The sequence below is a fragment of the Coregonus lavaretus genome, assembly GCF_964263955.1.
Source record: "Coregonus lavaretus genome assembly, chromosome: 20".
NCBI lineage: Eukaryota > Metazoa > Chordata > Actinopteri > Salmoniformes > Salmonidae > Coregonus > Coregonus lavaretus.
In genome coordinates, this window is record NC_140007.1 from 16,664,858 (window position 1) to 16,692,558 (window position 27,701).

The 27,701-nt window shown below is 42.2% G+C and overlaps 1 protein-coding gene across 2 annotated transcripts; it reads right to left on the reverse strand.

Moving 5' to 3' along the window:
* Positions 1-3,154: 3,154 nt before the first annotated feature.
* Positions 3,155-27,671, reverse strand: LOC311148288 (serine/threonine-protein kinase 38). 2 transcript variants are annotated; one of them, XM_084185201.1, is made up of 13 exons: positions 27,586-27,671; positions 24,156-24,292; positions 22,731-22,782; positions 21,040-21,162; positions 20,852-20,935; positions 20,567-20,690; positions 19,981-20,135; positions 19,672-19,783; positions 17,334-17,395; positions 17,078-17,195; positions 6,982-7,201; positions 5,501-5,595; positions 3,155-5,170 (listed from the first exon to the last, which is right to left on the reverse strand). In XM_084185201.1, exons 2-13 carry the CDS (start codon positions 24,284-24,286, stop codon positions 5,031-5,033), a joined length of 1,416 nt encoding a protein of 471 aa, XP_084041327.1. In that variant the 5' UTR covers positions 24,287-24,292; positions 27,586-27,671; the 3' UTR covers positions 3,155-5,030. The 2 variants fall into 2 exon arrangements, with proteins under 2 accessions (XP_084041327.1, XP_084041328.1); XM_084185202.1 differs by having other exon boundaries at positions 3,157-5,170; positions 19,681-19,783.
* Between the last annotated feature and the right edge of the window lie 30 nt (positions 27,672-27,701).

The following is a 27,701-nucleotide window of genomic DNA, read 5'->3' on the forward strand; positions in this document are numbered from 1 at the left end:
CTAAAAAGGGGATAGGGACTAAAAGGTTACAGGTTCTAATCTTGCCGATGCCCTTTTTTAAAAAGGGTCTATTTATAGCCATATGGCTGGAGTCAATCCATATTGCTGAAGTTCAGCGATATAGTGCACTTGAAATGTAAAGGTAATTTCCGATTGAGCGGACATATGCAGTGCTTACTGTGAATGCAGTCTCCGCTAATGCAGGAACATTACCTTTAAAATGTCAATCGTTCTACAACACGGAACTTCGCCGATAAGGCTTGAATCTAACACTTTGTGTGATTTTTTTTATCATGTTTGTTTATCCTGACAGGTTTTCAATGACAAAAAAAGTCACAATGATTCCTGTGATATGAAATAGAAACTGACCTTAGAAGATTTAATATTAAAATGCAACACTAAGGGCAGCTCTGCCATGAGGGCATAACACAGGCCTTTTCTTAATTGGATTTAAATCGACTCCTTGCATTCTTTCCTCACCCCCTCCCTTTTGAAACCTTACGAGGGAAGGAAGCTAGGAAGTAAGGAGAGGAAATGTGGAAACAAATGCGCTTGTAAGAAACAACTCTTCTTCTCCATAGCACATAAGACAAATTACGTTTACGGGGTGGAATCCCAAAAAACATGGGTCAAGTGGTAAAAATAAATTTAGTTAGACATTTTATAGATAGAAATGTGGCATAACCTTTTTTTAAATGTACATACTTTTCTCTGAGAAAACAAGCTGCTTCAGAGGGGGTGTGGCTGATTTCGGCAGGTAGCTTAGTGGTTAAGAGCATTGTGCCAGTAACCGAAAGGTCGCTGGTTCTAATCCCCGAGCCGACTAGGTCAAATATCTGTCGATGTGCCCTTGAGCAAGGCACTTAACCCTAATTGCTCCTGTAAGTCGCTCTGGATAAGAGCGTCTGCTAAATGACTAAAATGTACATTTCAAAACTGTAGGATACACAGGAGCATCCTCAGCGAAGAAAGGAGGAATCTCTTTCACTCACCTATTAACGAATTGACACGTGGCGACCACTTATCAGTTTCGTGGTCATGGAGAAGTTGGCAGATTCGAGAAGAGGACAGCTTTACCCAATTGAGAAAAGGCCATAAACAAAATTACTGGTTCAAATCCCGGTGTGATTTTTCTTAACCTTACACAAAAAGATTGCAAGCCGACTGCAGTTAGAGTGCAGTATACAGTAACTGCAGTATGCTGCAAATACTGCATCAAAAATAAAACTACTGCTGTCATTTTGCAGTGTAACTGCAGTTAGTGTAGTATAACTGCAGTACACTGAAGTTATTCTGCAATTACTGCGTCCAAAATACCAGTCGACTGCAGTTACAAAATTGCAACTTTTTTTAAGGGAATCCCTAAAACAGATCATATTTCTTCCATAATCTAAACCCAAGCCAACTGTACCCCTACTCTAAACAGACAAATAATGAAAAAAAAATAAACACTGGATCAACATAGGGGTTTTATTTAATGCTGTTCAAATCTACCACCATAGTGCAGGTGATTATTGCTACCATCAGTGAAACAAACGGACTGCCATTGACTGGCTAAATAAATGTGATCTTTGAAGGGAGAAACAATACAACTAAAAGCCAATTTACGCTTGATCCGAAAATGTGGTCGGAGTCGTATGGATGGTGTGACGCAATTGCGGAGCCTCTGGAGGCATGCAGAGGCCAAATTGAGCTCTGTACTGCATCGCCTTGCGCCTCTCAAATTTTGTAACAATGCGGAAGGCTCCGAATAGCTCCACATTGACATGATTGGTTGACGGTAGGCGAGGCCAGGAGGTTCTGTATTAACACAAACTCACTTCCTTGACAAGTTCCTTCACAACAGCTCTGGGAGGTACGAATGCCCTTACTTCTGCAGAGGCCATATCACCGTAAATGCTGCATGGCCAATGCAGACGTCAGATTGACCATACAGCGCCTTTTAACCCACTGTTAAGGCAGAAAGTGCCTACCATATTCAAAGGATGCATGGTGTGTGAATCAAATGAACAGAAAACCCTGCACATCTCGACCATGTAGCATTGTCGGTTTCTCTGCCTCTATGGTACAAGTAGGCTATTACTAGCTTAGGGATACTGCCTAGTGCCTTTGTGGAACATTGTTAAGGAATTCTCTGAAAACCCTGGTGGAATTGAGGACAACAGTTTCCACAGCTGGAAGGTGACGTCTGTTACAAGACTAGTTTCTGCCGTTTAAACTGTGGCATGCATGACAACTCAGCCCTGTAAGAAATTCTTCACACTATTGAGCGATGACAGAGCAATGACTGGGTGACTTTCCATGATGGGGCTTGAGAAACTGGTTGATCCTGCTAACTTCCCGCTAGCCCCGTTTGTTGGAGGTTAGCCTTGGGCAAAAGCTCAAATGGATACATTTGGATGGGGGGAAAAACAGGTTGATCTTGACAGTCAGAAATCGGTGGAGTAGCAACAATTGGAAGCCAAATTTGAGGAATAATTCATATTTAAGCCCTTTGCCTCAAGCTGTTAGTTCATTGCGTTTCCATTATTCCACCTCATTGAACTACAGAAAAGTGCCTTATTTAAATTGTAGTTAGTTTGTAGTCAAAACAATTTCCAGAAGAAAATGTAAAAGTCCTGCACATGGCTAGCTTGCTTGTGCAACCAGTGAAATGTGGTCCTCTGTAGCTCAATTGGTAGAGCATGGCGCTTGTAACGCCAGGGTAGTGGGTTCGATACCTGGGACCACCCATAGGTAAAAATGTATGCACACATGACTGTAAGTCACTTTGGATAAAAGTGTCTGCTAAATGGCATATTATTATTAAATGACTAAGTTCACTGGTTCATCAAAACAAAGACTATAGAAATACTCACTACAAAATTCTAAAGTGTCTCTAAAGACAGCAGATTTCAGAGGTGCCCATTCTTTGGCTGTACAAATTGGACCCAGACATTAAGTGCAGAGTTAGTTATTCAATTGTCAAATGGCAGAAAATATACAATAGACACACATTAAATACAACCCCATATATATATATATATATATATATATATATATATTTAAAAAAAAGTTTGTACAGCATGTTTTACACACAACCTGTGTGCCTGGGGGAAGGCACAGCATATACACAGTTGGGCGACATCTACAAAATAACATAACCCCTTTCAGTGTAGGTTAATCAAACATCTTATTTTTACTGAGCATATCACCCATTCCTCTGAAGACACCAAATCTCTCTCACACACACACAAAGCAGCATAAATTAACAATACAATTATTTAAAGTCATATGCACTTTGCCACCTCATCTGCCCCAATACCTTTTAAACCTGGCATTACAACAGGATAATTTTAGACATCAAGCGTCAGTAAAACGTTAGAGAACAGTCTCAAAATTAGTTGTTCCTCAGTTGTAAAAAAATAAATAAAATAAAAAATAATAATCTGGCTATTCAATCTCAGCAAGTACTCTAAACTACCCAGAACACCATACAGAGATTGAAGAAAAGACCAGATGACATCTTCCCCATGTGACAGAAACCTACCACCTTGGTGGCTTAGGCTACATTCTATTCAGCATTTTGGAATTAACATGGCATGAAATTCATCTGCCACTACACCTCGTGATTACATTCGATTCAAATGACACAGCATTTGGGATTTTGTTTTGAAGGACAGTCACATATAGCCCTGGGTACAAAGTTTCTCCCTCACACAAAAGTAAGGACATTCCAGGTGACATTTCCTTGACAAAACATCAGACAAATGCAATGTTTGAAAGGTTACTCAAAGCACGGTTGCTAAGAAAAAGCCAAGCGACAACAAGAGAGGAAACTATAGACAGTAAGTGAAAGGTGACGTGAATTACCTGAACCTGGGGTCACAGAGTACACAGACCCTGAGTGTCTCAATACTCTAAATGGTGCTCCTTTTCTATTCCTTCCATCTCCACTGAACCAACATGCGCTGCCTGCCACCTGACCTACCAAGCCCTTACAGGCCAGTGGTCAGGAAGGAAAAGACGATGAGGAAAGAGAGAACAAACAGAAGAGGAAATAGAAGAGTATCGATGTCTTGGCCTTACTTCTAGCTCCCCTACCACAAAAGGTCCATCGAAAAGTAAACCAAAAAAAGGGTTGGTACGTGCACCAAATGTTTGCATTTGATTTGGCGCTCTAGCTAAATGACATGCATATCCACAAAAGTTATAAATAACTCACAGAGTATTGGCGAATCAAATGAATCAAAGGAAAGAAAAAACTCAGGACAGCATGAATGCTACCCTTAAAAAGTGGATGATTGTCAAATCAAGAATGAATCTAAACAAGTGGGCTTCTGGGAGGTGTAGTTCCATTTAAAATATAATCATATTCCAGAGAGGTGATTCTATTGCTATAAAGACTTGCATAAATCCATGTATAAAAACAGCTCTACCATTGATGGTATTTAAGTGACAATTACATGGGGACAAAGCAATTACATTGAAACCCTAAAATAATACCCTCAGCTCTCATCGTCTTTGGTTAAGAGTTGCCTTGTTGCAACAGACAACCTGTCGGAAACACTAGCACCCAAGATGCTGCAGCAGAGAGCTCTCTAATAACACATTGAAAACATTGACGTAATCCCTGAAAAGGATCATTAGTTCACGTCAAATGACACTCCATTTCTAATGGTTTTAATAGGAGGAACTAACTTCTAAAAATATGGAAAATTCTATTGAGTGTGGAGCAACTCAGTCAACTCTCATTGAAAAAAGAAAGAAAGAAAAGGACTGAAGAGAGAAAAGCTAGCCCTTTGACAGAAAAGCGAGGCATATTGGATCCCAGTCCCTTGCTGTTAGCTGCTCAGCTAAGACTTCAAAGCTTGTTTATGGAGGGGGAAGTGAAGGATGCGGGAATACCGGTCGAGTGTGGTCCGCTGGTGTGACCGCTACCTCCATTTTGGAGTTTGGAGCTAGAGGAGTGGTCGTTGGGATCCATGGTGTATTCTTTTGAATACCAGACTGAGGGGCTGGTAAAGTGAGTGAGTGAACAAAGACATTATTCATCTCTTCCCTGTCTTCATGTAGGAGGGGATGGCCCCTCGGGCTGTGAGGCCCTCGAAGCGCTTGTAGGTATAGTTGATGAAGACCCAGTCCTTGTTCTTCAGGTCCACCTCAGAATGATTGGACACAACAGGGGCAGCTGAGGAGGAAAAGTCACGGGATTATTTCACACAGGGCAATGGAGGAAAACAAAGGATAACATTTTTGACATAGTCTTGTTTCAAGGTGGTTGACCTGGGCCGTGTTCATTAGGTACCAAATGAAAGAAAACGGACAACCTGGGAGGGACTACCAGGCATGTATTCATTAGTCGCAGACCATTGCAAAACATTTTGCAACGGAAACTGTTTACCGTGTACTCTAGGAACCAAACAGAGCAGACGGAACCAAACGGGGAGGGACCTAATGAACATGACTGTTGAACTATGACCACTGACAGCCACTGGTGTTGTGACAATAAGCAACGTACCCGTTGGCTGGAGGATATCTGAGTCTGGGAACTCGTCAAAGTTGGACGTGTCATCGATGCTTTTGATCTCGATGGGAATGGCAGCGGGCCTCTCTCTGTAGAAGAAACGGGACCCTAGTTTTAGAACAGGACTGTTCCCATCAGTTTTTAAATGCACCGCTACAATGTCAGAAAATGCTAGCCAGGAGATTCTGGATGTTGCTAAATAAACAAACAAACAAACTTTCAAATGGTTTGGATATACAGACCTGCCAACCTTGAATAATTTTTACGAGTACCACTTCACGGCACACGCAACACCTACACTGCTCAAATCATAGGAAAATGCACATTTATTTTTTGCCTAATAATTATGTTGGCAGAGGACTGCCTCAGTAGGAATAATAGGCTACATAGACGTATGGGTACTTGGCTGCTCTTCAGTAGCTAACTAGAAATACATTTAAAATGTACAAATCAGTGCTTTTTTTTGGGGGGGGGGGGGGGGGGGCAGTCAACTTAAAGTTGGAGCATTTAGCATTTGAAAAACCTGTAACTGCCATTTCCTGAAACCTAGTCTTAAATTATATTAAACAACATAGCCAACACAGAAGTCTTGGGTTTGATCCTAAATTAAATTGAGGTGGTCTTAATGAAATCTTCAAATTTTTCTAGGTTAAAATGAGGGGTAATGATTATTCTAATTAAAAATCGGTGGATTTGGAAAAATGTAAACTGGGTTCTTATTTTGTTTGGGGAGACATTTTTGAATAATTCAATTACTGGATGCAATGTAGTAGTTTAGCTTACAGTAGGCTATTTGGAATACGAAACAACTGAACTAGGCCTATATAAGCTTATTTCAAATCTCCATCCCTGATATAATCCATCAAGTTAGGTCTGACTACTATGCTACCATTCATTCAACATGCCTTGTTGTGATTGGTGAACTGACTATTATTACATCATTAGCAGCCTACTGTTGACATACAGCAATTTCAAGAGGAAAGATCAAGAACTGATTAGTTAACATAGACCTACACATTTTTAATAGTCTAACATAACATTCTCTGAAGGACGGTATTAGCGGAAAAGCGTTCTGCCATGTTGGTTTCCATTCACACAGAGACGCGCACTGAACTACCACAACACCACACATTTTCTTGCTTGTCAATGCACTCGCGCCTACTACCGCCGCGGAGATCAAAACACGGCGGGCAAGAAAATGTTCTTGCTTAGTTTACTAAACGCTGTAGCTAACTACCTTTGTCGTAATGACGACTTAGCTAAGGAGCTAAATACAAAAATAAGTGTGCTTGACTAACACATAACATTTGGGAAAATGTATTTGGAAAACGTAATTCTTCAAATGTCCCTTTTTCCTCACTCAGTGGTATCAAGGGACGAAGTAGAGAGCTGCCATCCAGCTCAAGGGTGGAAAATACTCCTCCTCCTCCTCCTACTCCTCCTCCTCCTCCTCCTCCTCCTTTAAGCCCTCCTACCTGATGTGGTCGTAGTCCACCCCTTCGAAGAAGGCGTTGCCCTTGATGTCCTCCACCCCTGTGGCTCCAATCCTGTGCTCCTCTTCACAGCAAAACCTGAGGATGAGATCCTTGGCCTTCTCCGAGATGGGCACTTCCGGGGGAAAGGTGAGCGTTTCCCGCCAGTTCATCACCTTCCTGTAGGTCTCCTGGGGGGTCTCGGAGCAGAACGGGGGATAGCCTGGAACACAATACACACAAGGGATCAACACATAAGACAGGCACGGCCAAATGCATAGGAATGGCACCATTTTGTGACATTCATAAGATGCAATACATACATACATACATACATACATACGAAGTCGGAAGATTACATACACTTAGGTCACTTAGTCATTCAAACTCGTTTTTTCAACCACTCCACAAATTTCTTGTTAACAAACTATAGTGTTGGCAAGTTGGTTAGGACATCTACTTTGTGCATGACACAAGTCATTTTTCCAACAATTGTTTACAGACAGATTACTTCACTTAGAATTCAATGTATCACAAATCCAGTGGGTCAGAAGTTCACATACACTAAGTTGACTGTGCCTTTAAACAGCTTGGAAAATTCCAGAAAATGATGTCATGGCTTTAGAAGCTTCTGATAAGCTAATTGACATAATTTGAGTCAATTGAAGGTGTACCTGTGGATGTATTTCAAGGCCTACCTTCAAACTCAGTGCCTCTTTGCTTGACATCCTGGGAAAATCAAAAGAAATCAGCCAAGACCTCAGGAAAAAAATTATAGACCTCCACAAGCCTGGTTCATCCTTGGGAGCAATTTCCAAATGCCTGAAGGTACCACGTTCATCTGTACAAACAATAGTACGCAAGTATAAACACCATGGGACCACGCAGCCGTCATACCGCTCAGGATGGAGACCAGTTCTGTCTCCTAGAGATGAACGTACTTTGGTGCGAAAAGTGCAAATCAATCCCAGAACAACAGCAAAGGACCTTGTGAAGATGCTGGAGTAAACCGGTACAAAAGTATCTATATCCACAGTAAAACAAGTCCTATACCGACATAACCTGAAAGGCCACTCAGCAAGGAAGAAGCCACTGCTCCAAAACCGCCATAGAAAAGCCAGCCTACGGTTTGCAACTGCACATGGGGACAAAGATTGTACTTTTTGGAGAAATGTCCTCTGGTCTGATGAAACAAAAATATAACTGTTTGGCCATAATGACCATCGTTATGTTTGAAGGAGGGGTGAGCTTGCAAGCCGAAGAACACCATCCCAACCGTGAAGCACGGGGGTGGCAGCATCATGCTGTGGGGGTGCTTTGCTGCAGGAGGGACTAGTGCACTTCACAAAATAGATGGCATCATGAGGAAGGAAAATGATGTGGATATATTGAAGCAACATCTCAAGACATCAGTCAGGAAGTTAAAGCTTGGTCGCAAATGGGTCTTTCAAATGGACAATGACCTTTCTTTGGGGGGCCGCACAGCCCTCCATGTGCTCGCCAGAGGTAGCCTGACTGCCATTAGGTACCGAGATGAGATCCTCAGACCCCTTGTGAGACCATATGCTGGTGCGGTTGGCCCTGGGTTCCTCCTAATGCAAGACCTCATGTGGCTGGAGTGTGTCAGCAGTTCCTGCAAGAGGAAGGCATTGATGCTATGGACTGGCCCGCCCGTTCCCCAGACCTGAATCCAATTGAGCACATCTGGGACATCTGTCTCGCTCCAGCCACCAACGCCACGTTGCACCACAGACTGTCCAGGAGTTGTAGGGAGGTCATACAGGCACGTGGAGGCCACACACACTACTGAGCCTCATTTTGACTTGTTTTAAGGACATTACATCAAAGTTGGATCAGCCTGTAGTGTAGTTTTCCACTTTAATTTTGAGGGTGACTCCAAATCCAGACCTCCATGGGTTGATACATTTGATTTCCATTGATAATTTTTGTGTGATTTTGTTGTCAGCACATTCAACTATGTAAAGAAAAAAGTATTTAATAAAGATTATTTCATTCATTCAGATCTAGGATGTGTTATTTTAGTGTTCCCTTTATTTTTTTGAGCAGTGTATATAAGCCCTTGTGTATGTGGTAATTTGCTGAGGATTTCTAGCTTAACACTTATATCGGAATGTACTGGGAATTTGTTGTTATTCTGTCCTACCTTAAACATACAAATCTCTAAACTGGATATAGACTACCAATGTTCTTTATCCCCTTTCTATACCAATCTTTCCAGAAAACCATGTGTCCCCCTATTTTCAATTTAGGGTTGTTCCATAACGAAGCAGAGCTAGTCAAGAAAGGTGAAGATCGCCCTCTCTTATGAATCTGACTCCATATATTTTTAGTATGGTACATTATTGGATTCTGCAATCCCACTTTTTGTTGACTCAAATAATCTGATGCTCCGAATGGGGCATTAAGTTCCTCTTCCATGTCCACCCAAATTGGCCTAGTCGAGTTCTCAATAAAGAGTGCCTATTTGTGCATATACAAAGGCCTGTAACCTAGCTAGGTTAATCCTTGCCCTTTTACCGGCCCAAATAAACTCAGTAATAATATTGTCTATGGATTTAAAAGTATAGGTATGGATAGTGGTAACATGTTTGATGTAATTCAGTTTAGGAGGTATGACCATCTTTATAACCTGTAACCTACCCCATAATGAGAGTTGTAGCTTATCCCAGCTCTTAAACTGGAGTTGAATTTTGTTCAATAGTGGTTCAAGGTTTTCAGAAATCATGTTCTCTAGACCAGGATTTAAAGCGATCCCCAGGTACCTCAAGTTTTTAGGGACCCATTGAAACCTCCAGCTGAGGAAGTCATTTCTCAGACAATGTTTTGATAGGGGCATTACTTCAGATTTGGTCCAGTTTACTTTATAGCCCGATCTCTCTGAAAATGCATTTACTAGGTCCAGTAAAGGAGATATGGAGAGTTGGGGGTCTGACATTAATAGTAATATGTCGTCTGCATAAAGCAGTAGTTTATTCTCCCTACCTCCCATATTAACCCCTTTGATTGACTGATGCAGCCTAACGGCTTCGGCTAATGGTTCTAATGCTATAATAAATAGGAGAGGAGAGAGACAGTCACCTTGTCTCGTGCCTCGTCCTACAGAAAATGGAGATGATCGTAGTCCGTTAGTGACTACTATGGATTTGGGGTCGTTGTACATAGGTTTAATAATATTCTGAAAGCTCTGTCCAAATCCAAATGTATTTATAGTATAATGCAGGTAGTCCCAACCCACCCTATCAAAAGGTTTTCTCTGCGTCTAGTGATAAGGCTGCCACGGAAGTATCCAAATCTTTTGCCTTCCAGATGACATGCAATAGGTGTCTAAGATTATCAGATGAAGTTCTGCCTTTCACAAATCCCACCTGGTCTGGATTTATGATTTTCTTAATGATATGATTCACCCTCATAGCCAGAAGTTTTGTAAATAATTTATCAAAGAAATTGGACGGTAGCTCCCACACTCATAGGGATCCTTTCCCTTTTTGAGGATTAGGGTGATTACTGCATCACTCATAGGTGGGTGCTCACCTGTGTCAATCGATGTGTTAAATGTTTTCAATATTTCTGGGCTAAGCTGCTCTGCAAACCTTTTATAGAAATCACTGGGTATCCCATCCAACCCTGGAGTTTTACCACTGGGTGCTTGTCTTATTGTTTCGGTCAATTCCTCCAAAGTAATAGGGCAGTCGAGCCAATTCCTGTCTTCCTCTGATAGTTTAGGAAGGTTCAAATTATGAAAATATGCTGCTGCTTTCTGCATATCTAAAAGGACCGTCTGAAGTATAAAGTTCCTGATAGAAGTCTCGAAATATATTGTTTATTTCTTTATGATTGGTAATCATCTTGCCTGTCTTATTTCTGATTACACCTACTTGCCGATCTGTTTCTCTAGATTTCAATTTCCTGCCTTTTCACCTGATTCGTACCATCTCTGCTTCAGCCTGTACAGGGAATATTCAGCTTTTTTACTGAATAAAGTATTTCAGCTCGTATTTGGTTTGTCAGATTTACCAGATACATTTTGTTAGGATTGGACCAATATTCCCTCTCCAGCATTTTGAGCTCTGTTTCAAATGTATCAATTTTCTGTTTTGAATTTCTTAATAGTAGCTGATCATTGTATCATTACTCCGCGTATGTAAGCTTTAAAAGCTATCATCTATGAGAGTGTGAGATCAGGAAGTAGTCGATGCGTGAATAAACAGTGGGCCTATTCGAAAATAAATCTAATCACAAGCAGTTGGATTGATCGATCTCCATATATCATAAAGACCAGCATCTTTACACAGTATTTTAATTGCTTCTTGAGTTTGAGGTTAGACCAGTTTTGGATTTATCTAAAAAAAGCATCAGGGACCTGATTTTAATCCCCCACTAGTACCAGAGGAAAATCACTGAAATCCAGTATTATTTTGTTAAATTGAAGGAAGAAGTCTGGGTCCTCCTCATTCAGATATCCATTATCAGCAACCATCAGTCCTGTGTTCCAATGGCACGTTGTGTTTGCTAATCCAGGTTTATCATTTTAAAAGACTAATTGATCATTAGAAAACCCTTTTGCAATTATGCTAGCACAGCTGAAAACTGTTGTGCTGATTAAAGAAGGAATAAAACTGGCCTTCTTGAGACTAGTTGAGTATCTGGAGCATCAGCAATTGTGGGTTCGATTACAGGCTCAAAATGGCCAGAAACAAATAACTTTCTTCTGAAACTCAGTCTATTCTTGTTCTGAGAAATGAAGGCTATTCCATATGAGAAATTGCCAAGAAACTGAAGATCTCGTACAATGCTGCGTACTACTCCCTTCACAGAACAGCGCAAACTGGCTCTAACCAGAATAGAAAGAGGAGTGGGAGGCCCCGGTGCACAACTGAGCAAGAGGACAAATATATTAGTGTCTAGTTTGAGAAACAGACGCCTCACAGGTCCTCAACTGGCAGCTTCATTAAATAGTACCCGCAAAACATCAGTCTCAACGTCAACAGTGAAGAGGCGACTCCGGGATGCCGACCTAGGGAGAGTTGCAAAGAAAAAGTCCATTGCCTGTTCTTTTGCCCATCTTAATATTTTATTTTTATTGGACAGTCTGAGATATGGCTTTTTCTTTGCAACTCTGCCTAGGTCAGCATACCGGAGTCGCCCCTTCACTGTTGACGTTGAGACTGCTGTTTTGTGGGTACTATTTAATGAAGCTGCCAGTTGAGGACCTGTGAGGCGTCTGTTTCTCAAACTAGACTGATGAAAGTTATTTGTTTCTGGCCATTTTGATCATGTAATCGAACCCACAATTGCTGATGCTCCAGATACTCAACTAGTCTCAAGAAGGCCAGTTTTATTGCTTCTTTAAAATCAGCACAACAGTTTTCAGCTGTGCTAACATAATTGCAAAAGGGTTTTCTAATGATCAATTAGCCAACACAACGTGCCATTGGAACACAGGAATGATGTTTGCTGATAATGGGCCTCTGTACGCCTATGTAGATATTCCATTAAAAAATAAATAATAATCAGCCGTTACCAGCTACAATAGCCATTTACAACATTAACAATGTCTACACTGTATTTCTGATCAATTTGATGTTATTTTAATGGACAAAAAAATTGAATTTCTTTCAAAAACAAGGAACTTTCTAAGTGACCCCAAACTTTTGAACGGTAGTGTGCACACACACTTGAAGTCTGAGGTTTATATACACCTTAGCCAAATACATTTAAACTCTGTTTTTCACAATTCCTGACATTTAATCCCAGTAAAAAATCCCTGACTTAGGTCAGTTAGGATCACCACTTTATTTTAAGAATGTGAAATGATTTATTTAAGCTTTTATTTCTTTCATCACATTCCCATGGGTCAGAAGTTTACATACACTCAATTAGTATTTGGTAGCATTGCCTTTAAATTGTTTAACTTGGGTCAAACGTGTCGGGTAGCCTTCCACAAGCTTCCAACAACAAATTGGGTGAATTTTGGCCCATTCCTCCTGACAGAGCTGGTGTAACTGAGTCAGGTTTGTAGGCCTCCTTGCTCGCACACGCTTTTTCCAGTTCTGCCCACACATTTTCTATAGGATTGAGGTCAGGGATTTGTGATGGCCACTCCAATACCTTTACTTTGTTGTCCTTAAGCCATTTTGCCACAACTTTGGAAGTATGCTTGGGGTCATTGTCCATTTGGAAGACTGAGGTCTTGAGATGTTGCTTCAATATATCCACATAATATTCCTTCCTCATGATGCCATATATTTTGTGAAGTGCACTAGTCCCTCCTGCAGCAAAGCACCCCCACAGCATGATGCTGCTACCCCGGTGCTTCACGGTTGGGATGGTGTTCTTCGGCTTGCAAGCTTCCCCCATTTTCCTCCAAATATAACGATGGTCATTATGGCCAAAGTTCTATTTTTGTTTCATCAACCAGAGGATATTTCTCCAAAAAGTATTATCTTTGTCCCTATGTGCAGTTGCAAACTGTAGTTTGGCTTTTTTAATGGCTGATTTGGAGCAGTGGCTTCTTCCTTGCTGAGCGGCCTTTCAGGTTATGTCAATATAGGACTTGTTTTACTGTGGATATAGATACTTTTGTACCCGTTTCCTCCAGCATCTTTACAAGGTCCTTTGCTGTTGTTCTGGGATTGATTTGCACTTTTCGCACCAAAATACGTTCATCTGTGGTCCTCTGTAGCTCAATTGGTAGAGCATGGCACTTCTAACGCCAGGGTAGTGGGTTCGATCACCGGGACCACAAATACGTAAAAATGTATGCACACATGACTAAGTCACTTTGGATAAAAGCGTCTGCTAAATGGAATATTATACACTGCTCAAAATAATAAAGGGAACACTTACACAACACATCCTAGATCTGAATGAATGAAATAATCTTATTAAATACTTTTCTTTACATAGTTGAATGTGCTGACAACAAAATCACATAAAAATTATCAATGGAAATAAAATGTACCAACCCATGGAGGTCTGGATTTGGAGTCACCCTCAAAATTAAAGTGGAAAACCACACTACAGGCTGATCCAACTTTTGATGGAATGTCCTTAAAACAAGTCAAAATGAGGCTCAGTAGTGTGTGTGGCCTCCACGTGCCTGTATGACCTCCCTACAACGCCTGGGCATGCTCCTGATGAGGTGGCGGATGGTCTCCTGAGGGATCTCCTCCCAGACCTGGACTAAAGCATCCGCCAACTCCTGGACAGTCTGTGGTGCAACGTGGCGTTGGTGGATGGAGCGAGACATGATGTCCCAGATGTGCTCAATTGGATTCAGGTCTGGGGAACGGGCGGGCCAGTCCATAGCATCAATGCCTTCCTCTTGCAGGAACTGCTGACACACTCCAGCCACATGAGGTCTTGCATTAGGAGGAACCCAGGGCCAACCGCACCAGCATATAGTCTCACAAGGGGTCTGAGGATCTTATCTCGGTACCTAATGGCAGTCAGGCTACCTCTGGCGAGCACATGGAGGGCTGTGCGGCCCCCCAAAGAAATGCCACCCCACACCATGACTGACCCACCGCCAAACCGGTCATGCTGGAGGATGTTGCAGGCAGCAGAACGTTCTCCACGGTGTCTCCAGACTGTCACGTCTGTCACGTGCTCAGTGTGAACCTGCTTTCATCTGTGAAGAGCACAGGGCGCCAGTGGCGAATTTGCCAATCTTGGTGTTCTCTGGCAAATGCCAAACGTCCTGCACGGTGTTGGGCTGTAAGCACAACCCCCACCTGTGGACGTCGGGCCCTCATACCACTCTCATGGAGTCTGTTTCTGACCGTTTGAGCAGACACATGCACATTTGTGGCCTGCTGGAGGTCATTTTGCAGGGTTCTGGCAGTGCTCCTCCTTGCACAAGGCGGAGCTAGCGGTCCTGCTGCTGGGTTGTTGCCCTCCTACGGCCTCCTTCACGTCTCCTGATGTACTGGCCTGTCTCCTGGTAGCGCCTCCATGCACTGGACACTACGCTGACAGACACAGCAAACCTTCTTGCCACAGCTCACATTGATGTGCCATCCTGGATGAGCTGCACTACCTGAGCCACTTGTGTGGGTTGTAGACTCTGTCTCATGCTACCACTAGAGTGAAAGCACCGCCAGCATTCAAAAGTGACCAAAACATCAGCCAGGAAGCATAGGAACTGAGAAGTGGTCTGTGGTCACCACCTGCAGAACCACTTCTTTATTGGGGGTGTCTTGCTAATTGCCTATAATTTCCACCTGTTGTCTATTCCATTTGCACAACAGCATGTGAAATGTATTGTCAATCAGTGTTGCTTCCTAAGTGTACAGTTAGATTTTTTGAGTTTGAAGTGTGATTGACTTGGAGTTACATTGTGTTGTTTAAGTGTTCCCTTAATTTTTTTGAGCAGTGTATTATTATTATCATCACTAGGAGACAGAACGCGTCTCCTTCCTGAGCGGTATGACGGCTGCGTGGTCCCATGGTGTTTATACTTGCGTACTATTGTTTGTAAAGATGAACGTGGTACCTTCAGGCGTTTGGAAATTGCTCCCAAGGATGAACCAGACTTGTGGAGGTCTACACATTTTTTTCTGAAGTCTTGGCTGATATCTTTTGATTTTCCCATGATGTCAAGCAAAGAGGCACTGAGTTTGAAGGTAGGCCTTGAAATACATCCACAGGTACAACTCCAATTGACACAAATTATATCAATTAGCCTATCAGAAGGTTCTAAAGCCATGACATCATTTTCTGGAATTTTCCAAGCTGTTTAAAAGGCAGAGTCAACTTAGTGTATGTAAACTTCTGACACACTGGAATTGTGATACAGTGAATTATAAGTGAAATAATCTGTCCGTAAACAATTGTTTACAATTGTTACTTGTGTCATGCACAAAGTAGATGTCCTAACCGACTTGCCAAAACTGTAGTTTGTTAACAAGAAATTTGTGGAGTGGTTGAAAAATGAGTTTTAATGACTCCAACCTAAGTGTAGGTAAACTTCTGACTTCAACTGTACATACAGATCCTTTAAAAAAATATATATTTCCCTTCATTACTTCCCAACCCCACCACCCCTTCCCTAATTGGAGTAAACTAGTGAACAACAACGCTTAGGCCTCTACTTCCAGCTTATACAGACTATATACATTTTATGGACACAGTCAATTTTACAATAATTCTATTTTGTTTGTTTTTACTGCTGAACTTCCTCCACCCTCAACCTCTCCGATCATTTAAATGATGTCCATCCGGTTTGCGTCTATATGCCATATCTCTCCAACTGTGCTCCTTCACAAAAGCTCTCAACCTATATCCTTATTATGGACACAGCATGCCCTACATTAGTTATCTTGATGTTGTTAGTTGTTATTAGTCCCATCCTTCAGCTCCATTCAACACCTGCCATCTATCTATTAACACCATCCATATTGGATTTCTATTTGCCATATATTTTTCAACTGTACTGTGATGTTTCACAAAAGTTCTGAAACCTTCTATTCGCATTGTTTCTACAGATTGTAAATTGAAAATAAACATTTTTGCTAATAGTATTATGTTATTGATTGATTGACTATGACTTTTCAGATCACCCAGTAGTGCTATCTGCAGGGTTCGCTACAGGTAAATATTGCAATCCTTCAGCCATTCCTGGACCTGTGACCAAAAACAAGCCACAAATGGACAGTACCAAAAAAAATGATCTAATGATTCTGTCTCTTCGCAGCAAGAACTTGACTGGCCTGCACAGAGCCCTGACCTCAACCCCATCAAACACCTTTGGGATTAATTGGAATGCCGACTGCGAGCCAGGCCTAATCGCCCAACATCAGTGCCCGACCTCACTAATGCTCTTGTGGCTGAATGGAAGCAAGTCCCTGCAGCAATGTTCCAACATCTAGTGGAAAGACTTCCCAGAAGAGTGGAGACTGTTAAAGCAGCAAAGGGGGGAACGACTCCATATTAATGCCCATGATTTTGGAATGAAATGTTCGTAGAGAAGGTGTACACATATTTTTGGTCATGTAGTGTATATGTTTGAAAGCCAATTTCCAAAAACTATCAATGGCTTTTTGGAGGCTCCAAGTAAAGCTTGTCAATGAAATCTCACCTATCAGCATCTCATACATGATGACTCCCAGGCTCCACCAATCACAGAGCTTGTTGTATCCATTCTGCATGAAGACTTCTGGGGCGATGTAATCAGGGGTGCCCACAGTAGAGAAGGCCTGGAGGGAGAGAGCGAGGGAGTAAAATAAATAACTTTATTCAAGGCGTTATAGTATCATACAATGTGACTACAAGACCACCCCAATACAAGTGTGTCTTGTGTAAAATATGCTGCCCATCTAGCTTTATCTTCTCACCAGCTGTCTCCTGTTCCTCTTCCATGTCTCTGCTTTCCTCTTCGAGTTCATGTTATTGAATGCTGTAAAGAAAAATTAACAGTTCTATAAAATGATGCAACTTACATACTGGTTAAACCGGTTTAACTCACTTGCAGGTTAAGACAGTGCATTCCGAAAGTATTCAGACCCCTTCACTTTTTCCACATTTTGTTACGTTACAGCCTTATTCTAAAATGGATTAAATAAAAATAAATCTCAATCTACACACAACACCCCATAATGACAAAGAGAAAACAGGGTTAGACATTTTTGCTAATTTATTAAAAATAAAAACCAAATGCCTTATTTATATAAGTATTCAGACCCTTTGCTATGAGACTCGAAATTAAGCTCAGGTGCATCCTGTTTCCATTGATCATCCTTGAGATGTTTCTACAACTTGATTGGAGTCCACCTGTGGTAAATTAAATTGATTGGACATGATTTGGAAAAGGCACACCACCTGTCTATATAAGGTTCCACAGTTGACGGCGCATGTCACAGCAAAAACCAAGCCATGGAATTGTCCGTAGAGCTCCGAGACAGGATTGTGTCGAGGCACAGATCTGGGGAAGGGTACCAAATCATTTCTGCAGCATTGAACGTCCCCAAGAACACAGCGGCCTCCATCGTTCTTAAATGGAAGAAGTTTGGAACCACCAAGAGCTGGCCAACCAGCCAAACTGAGCAATCGGGGGAGAAGGGAGGTGACCAAGAACCCAATGGTCACTGACAGAGCTCCAGAGTTCCTCTGTGGAGATGGGAGAACCTTCCAGAAGGACAACCATCTCTGCAGCACCACCAATCAGGCCTTTATGGTAGAGTGGCCAGACGGAAGCCACTCCTCAGTAAAAAGGCACATGAAAGCCCGTTTGGAGTTTGCCAAAAGGCACCTAAAGACTCAGACCATGAGAAACAAGATTATCTGGTCTGATGAAACCAACTTTGAACTCTTTGGCCTGAATGCCAAGCGTCACGTTTGGAGGAAACCTGGCACCAGCCCTACGCTGAAGCATGGTGGTGGCAGCATCATTCTGTGAGGATGTTTTTCAGCGGCAGGGACTGGGAGACTAGTCAGGATCGAGGGAAAGATGAATGGCGCAAAGTACAGAAAGATCCTTGACGAAAACCTGCTCCAGAGCGCTTAGGACCTCAGACTGGGGCGAACATTGACCTTCCAACAAGACAACGACCCTAAGCACACAGCAATGACAACGCAGGAGTGGCTTTGGGACAAGTCTTTGAATGTCCTTGAGTGGCCCAGCCAGAGCCCGGACTTTAACCCGATCGAACAGCTGTGCAGCAACACTCCCCATACAACCTGACAGAGCTTGAGAGGATCTGCAGAGAAGAATGTGAGAAACTCCCCGAATACAGGTGTGCCAAGCTTGTAGCGTCATACCAAAGAAGACTCGAGGCTGTAATTGCTGCCAAAAGTTGCTACAAAAAAGTACTGAGTAATGGGTCTGAATACTAATGTAAATTGTGATATTTCCGATAGCTTTTTTTTATACATTTGCCAAAGTTCTAAACACCCGTTTTTGCTTTGTCATTATAGGGTATTGTGTGTAAATGGTGACTTCAAAAAAATTAATAAGGCTGTAACGTAACAAAATGTGGAAAAAGTCAAGGGGTCTGAATACTTTCTGAATGCGCTGCAAGTATCTTTACCCATGTATACCCCTTCTAGCAATATTTTACTATTGTGAAATCAGCCTCAGAATCTTTATTACAAAACAAATAGCCATTTATGATCTATTGATTTACATTAGTCATTTAGCAGCTCTAATCCAGTGATTTACAGTCAGGATATATTCAATGACTGTTAGTAAGGATTGTAACATCCAACAACAAAAATATGTACACACTGGTACATGCAACAATATATATATATATATTTTTTTTTTTTTTTTTTTTTTTAAACACCTTGAAATAAAATAAAACATACCTAAAAACAAATCTTTAAGTTATTCTTCGTTTAAAAAAAAAAGCACATTTGAAATCAGAACCAGGTTAGTGGAGAAACATTAAAAAGGCACAATCTGGGACATTTCCTACTGTTCAATTGCATTTCCAATTAATATAATTTATAAAATGCCATTTGAGCTTAGTGCATCCGTTTTACTCTATCATAACCCAAATATTACTTCATTGTCATTTGGATGTTTGCAAACAAGGTGTAGCTCCAAAATATGCTTCCAAATATCATGTCAATCTCAATGACTATAAGGCCTGAGACACAAACTCCAGATTGTGGCTTTAACATTGATACAGGGTGTTAGTATGTAAAGTAATGGATTGATTGGGGATGCCTGACTTTGCTTACTGAAGTCACTGGGTAGGCTGTGGTTGAGGTTCTTGTAAAACTCGGTACGATGGGCCCTCTTCAGACCCGTGCATAGACCAAAGTCAGACAGCTTCACGTGGCCCTGAAACAATCAAACAAAGGCACCTTCAGTACAGGATCACATTCATTAGTGCACACCGAAGCAAAACCTTTTGCAACACAAAACGAAAACAAGCATTTCTTATTGGACAAGTTTAGTCCGATTTCTTCAGTTTGGTGCCTTGCAAATTCGACCCAGTTTTCGTATTTGTGTGTCTCCGAGTCCTTGCTCAAACTCACCCTGGAGTCTAGTAGCAGGTTGTCAGGTTTGATGTCTCTGTGGATGAAGCCCAGTTGGTGGATGGAGTCGATGGCTAGCACCGTCTCAGCGATGTAGAACTGAGTGGCCTCCTCGGTCAGAGTATCCTTCTTCATGAGCAGGGTCATCATGTCACCTGTAGGGGGCAGCGGCATGTTAAAAAACACCACATTGCAACTAAACTTTGAGGCGTATTCAGTGAGGCAGAAGAAGTTTGTTTTGGTGGAATTACAGATAGAAATGTGTTGCATAGAATTGTTTATTTTGCACGATGGCAGGTTGTGCTTGTTCTATACAAAACATGTATTTCTGCAACATTGCTTCACCTTACTGAATGGGCCAGGGATCGTATTCACAAAGTGTCTCTGATTAGGAGTGCTGATTTTGGATCAGTTTTGGCTGAGTCGAGTAGGCACGCCTACTCTGAAACACTATGAAAACAAGCCCTGAGGTCTAAATACACATGCAAGACTGGCTAATCTGGGAGCAGCTCACTGGACAATAGTGCCTTTTTGACTTTGAGCCAGTAGCGTAGGAGACTGTTCAGGGTTTGGGGGGGGGTCGTACCGCCAGGCAGGAACTCCATGATGAGGTAGAGGTTCATCTTGTCCTGGAAGCTGTAGAACATCTTGACCACCCATAGGCTGTCCGCCTCCACCAGGATGTCTCTCTCGGCACGGATGTGGCCCACCTAGGAATACATGCACATACACCAATTTCTTGATTGCATGGCAGGCACTCATCATGTTTGTATCCAAGACACTGCTTTAGATATTTGTGAGAAAAGAAAATGACTGGCCATCAATGTATACCTCACATACCCCTTCCTCCTCCCCCCCCCCCCCTCCTCACCTGTTCCTTCTCCAGCATGTCAGCCTTACGGAGGATCTTCATAGCGTACACATGGCCTGTGTCCTTTTTCTGCACCAGACGCACCTGGGGACAAATAGGACCAAAACGTGCCAATAATGTATTAAATAATAAGCTGAAAGTCTGCAAGGCTACATAAAATATGTTTGTATAAAAGGGATGATGCCTACCTCTCCGAAAGCTCCTCGGCCAATCACCTTGAGGGACTCAAAGTCCTCCAGCCCCAGGCGGGTTCGTTTGAGACGCAGGAAGTCTGTCTCTTTCCTGGCGTGCTGAGAACGTCGGATACGCTTCTGCACAGGTAGAGGGGGCAATGGTTAGTGTGCAGGTGTCAAAGGTTGTGTGCCACCCATGGGGCAGCGCACAATTGGCCCAGCGTCGTCCAGGGTAGGGGAGGGAATGGCCGGCAGGGATGTAGCTCAGTTGGTAGAGCATGGCGTTTGCAACACCAGGGTTGTGGGTTCGATTCCCATGGGGGGGACAGTATGAAAAAATTAAATACAAAATAAAATTGTTTAAAAAAATTATGTATGCACTCACTAACTGTAAGTCGCTCTGGATAAGAGCGTCTGCTAAATGACTAAAAATGTAAATGTCTGTGTCAGGGTTTCCGTTAGCCAGTAATAGCCGGCTTTTGTCTGATAAATGTTGAAAAGCCGATCTTTTTGGCCGGGAGAAGAAAAAAATCCCATTGTGAAATAATGCTTTTTAGCCTATTCATTGATGGAAATACCAGACAATGGAAATACATTTGACTCGTCATGCTTAACGGTCTATAGGTTAATTTGCATAATTTAGTGGAATTAAATTGGCGCGTGTACAGTACATTCGTTATCTTACTTATCATGTGTACAGCATACAGATAGAGCCTTTGAGTGGAAAATCTGTCTGACAGTGCAAGCGCTGCAGCAGCAGCAGCATCTTGTGGTGCTTTCAAGACAACTGGGAACTCTGGAAAATATGAAGTCAAATCATGACTAAAGGTGATCTTCAGGTCGGAAAATCTGAGCGCTAGAAAGAAGCCCGACTCCAGAGTTGAAATTATGAGTTGGATGACCGTTCAAAACGATTTTCCCCCAGTCGGAACTCATTTTATTCCCAGTTGTCTTGAATGCACTGAAGCCTGAGATTTGAGTTGTTTTGAACACGACATCAAATGGCAATGGAGGGCAGGCTTCATCAGCACGTCACACACCACTTTGCAATGAGCTGGAGGCAGTATGCATTTTGAAAACATACACTTAATTGTTTTCCCGCTAATTGCATTATGGAACTAACATTCGTGAGTCTACTGCCTTGTGCACATTGCTGGGCTTATAATGTGAAGAAATAGTTATTCAACATTTTAAGCTAAATGTTCTGATCCATTACATCAGATTCATTGCTTTTTAACATATTTTTTTAACTATGTATCCTAGGCCTACTGGTTGTATGAATTTGGAATCTATCGTCCCACAACTGTCCCAGAGTCAGTTTGGAATATACTATTTCTCGACAAGCTGATCAATAGAATAGGTAGCCTAACATTTCTACTATAGTAGATTGACACTGGCTAGAGATTTTGCTGTTCGTTACTAATCTTGTTGGCTGAGGAAAAGTAAATTCTAACATGTTCAAAGTGCACATCAGAATTCAGTAAGGACCACACATCATTGCAATCTCAACTTGCATGTTCTGTTCATATGAATTACCATATTCCAAATGTGATTTCTGTTATTCTGAGCACTGTGGGTGGGCGCCCTAATCAGGTTATGCACCCAATGCATTTTGGGCCGGTACATTTTAAACATTGCCGGTCAAATGTCCAGCACCACATGTTCATAACAGAAACCCTGGTGTCTGTGTACGTGCGCAACCCCACCTCTTCATCCGCCAAGCCCTCTTGGTCCATCAGCTTCTCCAACTTTTGTTGCCTGGAACAGAAATGCAAGAAAAATAACTTTCATTCAACTAATGTGTATGGTGTTTGGTTGATACTTTGTTCAAGACAACTTTTGTTCAAGAACTGACACTGCTGTGAGAGGGGAGATTGGTTCCAGCTGAGCCATATAATGATGCTCCTATAACACCAATTAAGTGCACCATAACACAGCCACCCATCTCTATCTTGAGAGAAAGAGTAACCTTCACTGGCTCAGGTAGCAAAATGTGTAAGGGACTAAGAGTTTTATTGCGTCATTGAGAAGTATCCTTCCAGAAAAGCACACAGACGGGTGTCGTTCGGTCCTTGTGCCCACATGCTTTCTATGGATCAATCCCATCACCACAACATCAGGGTCGTATTCACTAGGAACGAAACAGAACATAAGAAATGCTTGTTTTTTTGTTCCGTTGCAAAACGATTTGCTACGGTGTGCGCTAATGAATGCGACCCAGGGACTTGCATATTAGTAGTGTAATTTCCTTCTCTGCTCTAAGCTGAAGCCGCTGAGATAAGAGACCTGCCACGTAACCTTTGGTCTCCAGTGATATTAATAGGGCTAAGTGCTAGTAGGGGTTGGATTGGTGCCACTGAGTATTCAAGAGGAAACTGATAAACAGTGAAGTCGACACAAACAAGGTCCTCCCATGGCCTTGAGGGCGAGACTGACTCAGACCGCTACTTGACAATAGCCAACTCATGTCTCCACCATCTGCTGCTTGTTTGATCATTAAACTCATTACTCAGGTGACAGTGTTTGAACAGAAATGGTCATTGCGCTGATGGATGACATGCATATAAACACACATATACACACACTTTGAAATCATGTCAAGAATGTGTGTAAACGTTCTGGTTTGTCGCACTGTTGAAACTGCCTACTTTTTCCAAGATCACAAGTTTAAAAAAAGCCCCCAGTCAGTGCCACACACATTCATTCTTCACACATCAGTCTTTATCTCGAAACTGAAATGACCTCAGTGTGCTAGAGCTCACACAGACAGGGTGTGGTTTCCCTCAAAGAGAGCCAGGGAGGTAACATGAAAAAACACCCCAGACAATTTGCATCAGAAAGAGCATACAGGCCTACTAAGCAAGACAGACAAGTGTCATCAGCCCAATATTTAAAAAAAACAGGGGAGGGAAAAGCTATTGTTAAAATATGAATGTCTTCTACAGATATAATGGAGTGGTCACCATTTCTTAGTCTAATCGTCAGCCAACAACACATTCATTAAACACAAATACCACAAAGTTAGCAACCGCCACCTTGAATGTCATAACGCATAAGAAGAATGTAGCAATAGAGAACAGAGGAATTGGAAACAATGGCTGTCGGTGGAAGGCATTGCGTGTGCAGTCTACCTCATCTCTCTCTCCTCGTGTTGGGCGATGAGGTTGCTGTAGAAGTTCTCCAGGGTTACTTTGGCCATGGTCACACGCTCCTTGGTGTGGTTACTCATCGAGGAGCAGGAACTCTGGCCCGTCATTGCCATGGTTACCTGAGGGATGCACGGGAAGGGGGGGGACTTTATCCCTACCTACTTGTACATATTACCTCAATTACCTCGACTAACCCGTACATTGACTCGGTACCGGTACCCCCTGTATATAGCCTCGTTATTCTTATTTTATTGTTGCTCTTTAGTTTATTTAGCTAATATTTTTCTTAAAACTGCATTGTTGGTTAAGGGCTTGTAAGTAAGCATTTCACGGTAAGGTCTACACCGGTTGGATTCGGCGCATGTGACATAAAATTTGATTTGGTTTGCAATTAAGCAGCCTTTATCCTGTAGACCAGTGGTTCTCAATCCTGGTCCTGGAGACACAAAGGGGTGCAAATCTTTGTGTTAGCACTACACAGTTGATTCAAATGATCAACTCCTTGTCAAGCTTTGATGATTTTAGTGCAAAGGCTGGTCTCTTTTAGTCGCTGTAGAGTAACTCAATGTCCACTCAGTGCGTTCTACATGGCTGAGCAACAGGGACACTGTACCCTTGAGGTAGCAGGAGGAGGGGCACGTGGAAAGAGTCTGCCGTTTGGCTAAGAGCTCCAAGCATTGACAAAGCCCTTGATTTGTGTGTTGCCGATGCTTGAAGGTCAGGGCAATTCAATTATTTGGCAGATATTCAGTTGGGCACTGAATAAGGTCATTAAAAGGAATGGCTGGTGCCCTATAAAACGAGAATTAAAGTCGCCATGTGTGCAGTACTATAATAAAGGATGGTCAATAATATTGTGACAGAGCAGTTAAGATGGTGTGGAAATCAATTTTGTGCACCCAATGCTGATGGAGCATTACTGTGAATCAGAGATGGGTAGGCTGTGTGCACCATCATGGATATGTCACCTCGTCTGTCGAAGCTGTTTACAAAACCCTACAAGACATGCAAACAACTCAAGCATGCCTTACTCACAAATAGCTACTTAATATTTACAAATAAAAGAAGCTAGCTAGCTATAAATATCTGTCATGTACATTGGCTTGCGGAAGTATTCACCCCCCCCCCCCAACCCCCCCACCCCCCCAACCCCCCCACCCCCCTTGGCATTTTTCCTATTTTGTTGCCTTACAACCTGGAATTAAAATGGATTTTGGGGGGGGGGGTTGTATCATTTGATTTACACAACATGCCTACCACTTTGAAGATGCAAAAAAAATAAACAAAAATAGAAAACTTGAGCGTGCATAACTATTCACCTCCCCAAAGTCAATACTTTGTAGAGCCACCTTTTGCAGCAATTACAGCTTCGTCTCTTGGGGTGTGTCTCTATAAGCATGGCACATCTAGCCACTGGGATTTTTGCCCATTCTTCAAGGCAAAACTGCTCCAGCTCCTTCAAGTTGGATGGGTTCTGCTGGTGTACAGCAATCTTTAAGTCATACCACAGATTCTCAATTGGATTGAGGTCTGGGCTTTGACTAGGCCATTCCAAGACATTTAAATGTTTCCCCTTAAACCACTTGATTGTTGCTTTAGCAGTATGCTTAGGGTCATTGTCCTGCTGGAAGGTGAACCTCCATCCCAGTGTCAAATCTCTGGAAGACTGAAACATGTTTCCCGCAAGAATTTCCCTGTATTTAGCACTATACATCATTCCTTCAATTCTGACCAGTTTCCCAGTCCCTGTCGATGAAAAACATCCCCACAGCATGGTAGTGGCAGTATCATGGTGTTCTCGGGGTGATGAGGTTTTGGGTTTGCGCCAGACATAGCGTTTTCCTTGATGGCCAAAAAGTCTCATCTGACCAGAGTACCTTCTTCCATATGTTTGGGGAGTCTCCCACATGCCTTTTGGCGAACACCAAACGTGTTTTCTTATTTTTTTCTTTAAGCAATGGCTTTTTTCTGGCCACTCTTCCGTAAAGCCCTGCTCTGTGGAGTGCACGACTTAAAGTGGTCCTATGGACAGATACTCCAATCTCCGCTGTGGAGCTTTGCAGCTCCTTCAGGGTTATCTTTGGTCTCTTTGTTGTGTCTCTGATTAATGCCCTCCTTGCCTGGTCCATGGGTTTTGGTGGGCGGCCCTCTCTTGGCAGGTTTGTTGTGGTGCCTATTCTTTCCATTTTTAAATAATGGATTTAATGGTGCTCTGTGGGATGTTCAAAGTTTCAGATATTTTTTTATAACCTAACCCTGATCTGTACTTCTCCACAACTTTGTCCCTGACCTGTTAGTCTTCATGGTGCTGCTTGCTTGGTGGTGATGCAGACTCTGGCGCCTTTCAGAACAGGTGTGTATATACTGAGATCATGTGACACTTAAATTGCACAAAGGTGGACTTTATTTAACTAATTATGTGACTTCTGAAGGTAATTGGTTGCACCAGATCTTATTTAGAGGCTTCATAGCAAAGGGGTGAATACATATGCACGCACCACATTTCCGTTATTTATTTGTTAGTATTTTTTTTTTACAAGTAATTTTTTTCATTTCACTTCACCAATTTGGACTATTTTGTGTATGTCCATTACATGAAATCCAAATAAAAACCCATTTAAATTACAGGTTGTAATGCAACAAAATAGGAAAAACGCCAAGGAGGATGAATACTTTTGTAAGGCACTGTAGCTAGCTAGCTAAGCCAGAGATAGCTATAACTAGCTAACTAGTTAGCTAGTACATTCAGTCTGGTTTAGGTTGACTGTCTGCCCTGGATAAATGCATTCGTTAACTTTAGCTGCATGTAAATAGCTAGCTAGGTAACAGCAACCTATAGTTATTGGCTAGCTCAATGACAAGTGCAAAGTGGAGGGCTTCATCAGATATGACAATTAGCTAAAAAGCTAAAGTAAAATACCAACTAAGTTAGCCAACACTTTCAAACCTGTCACAACAAGGCAAGTGTGTCTAGCTAGGTAACGGGCTAGCTATCAGTATCTTTGACCAAGCCATCAAATCCCATAATATCTTTGACTTCGCACACGTTTGTATGTCTGTTGATGTGATGTAGCTAGCTACATCGTGGAGTTGAGGAAAAACGCGGATACCTAACGTTATATAACTAGCCTGTGTTGTTGTGGCATTAAAGACAATGTTAGCTAGCCTAGCTGTTTACTGCTGCCAGGTTACAGGTAGCTAGTTCCGCAAACCCAATCATCCCTTCCGAATTTAACGTACCTAGCTAGCTAGTAATGTTAGCTAGCAAGCAAACGTACTAAATTCCAGACAAAAGTACCTTTTATATGCATTTCAAAACTATGCCTAACCACAGCTTCATCTAGCTAACGTTAGATGGCATAGCTGAAAAAACGATTCGGTTTCTCGGCAAGTTTGTCTTCTGTTATCTTACCTCCGCAGGAACGACCTCTCTCTCTGCTGGGCTGTGTGTGGCTCAACCCCGTCTTTCCCTTTCGCTTTAATTAAACTCATCAAGACGCTTTGTGGCCAAAAGGCGATGCGCAACGA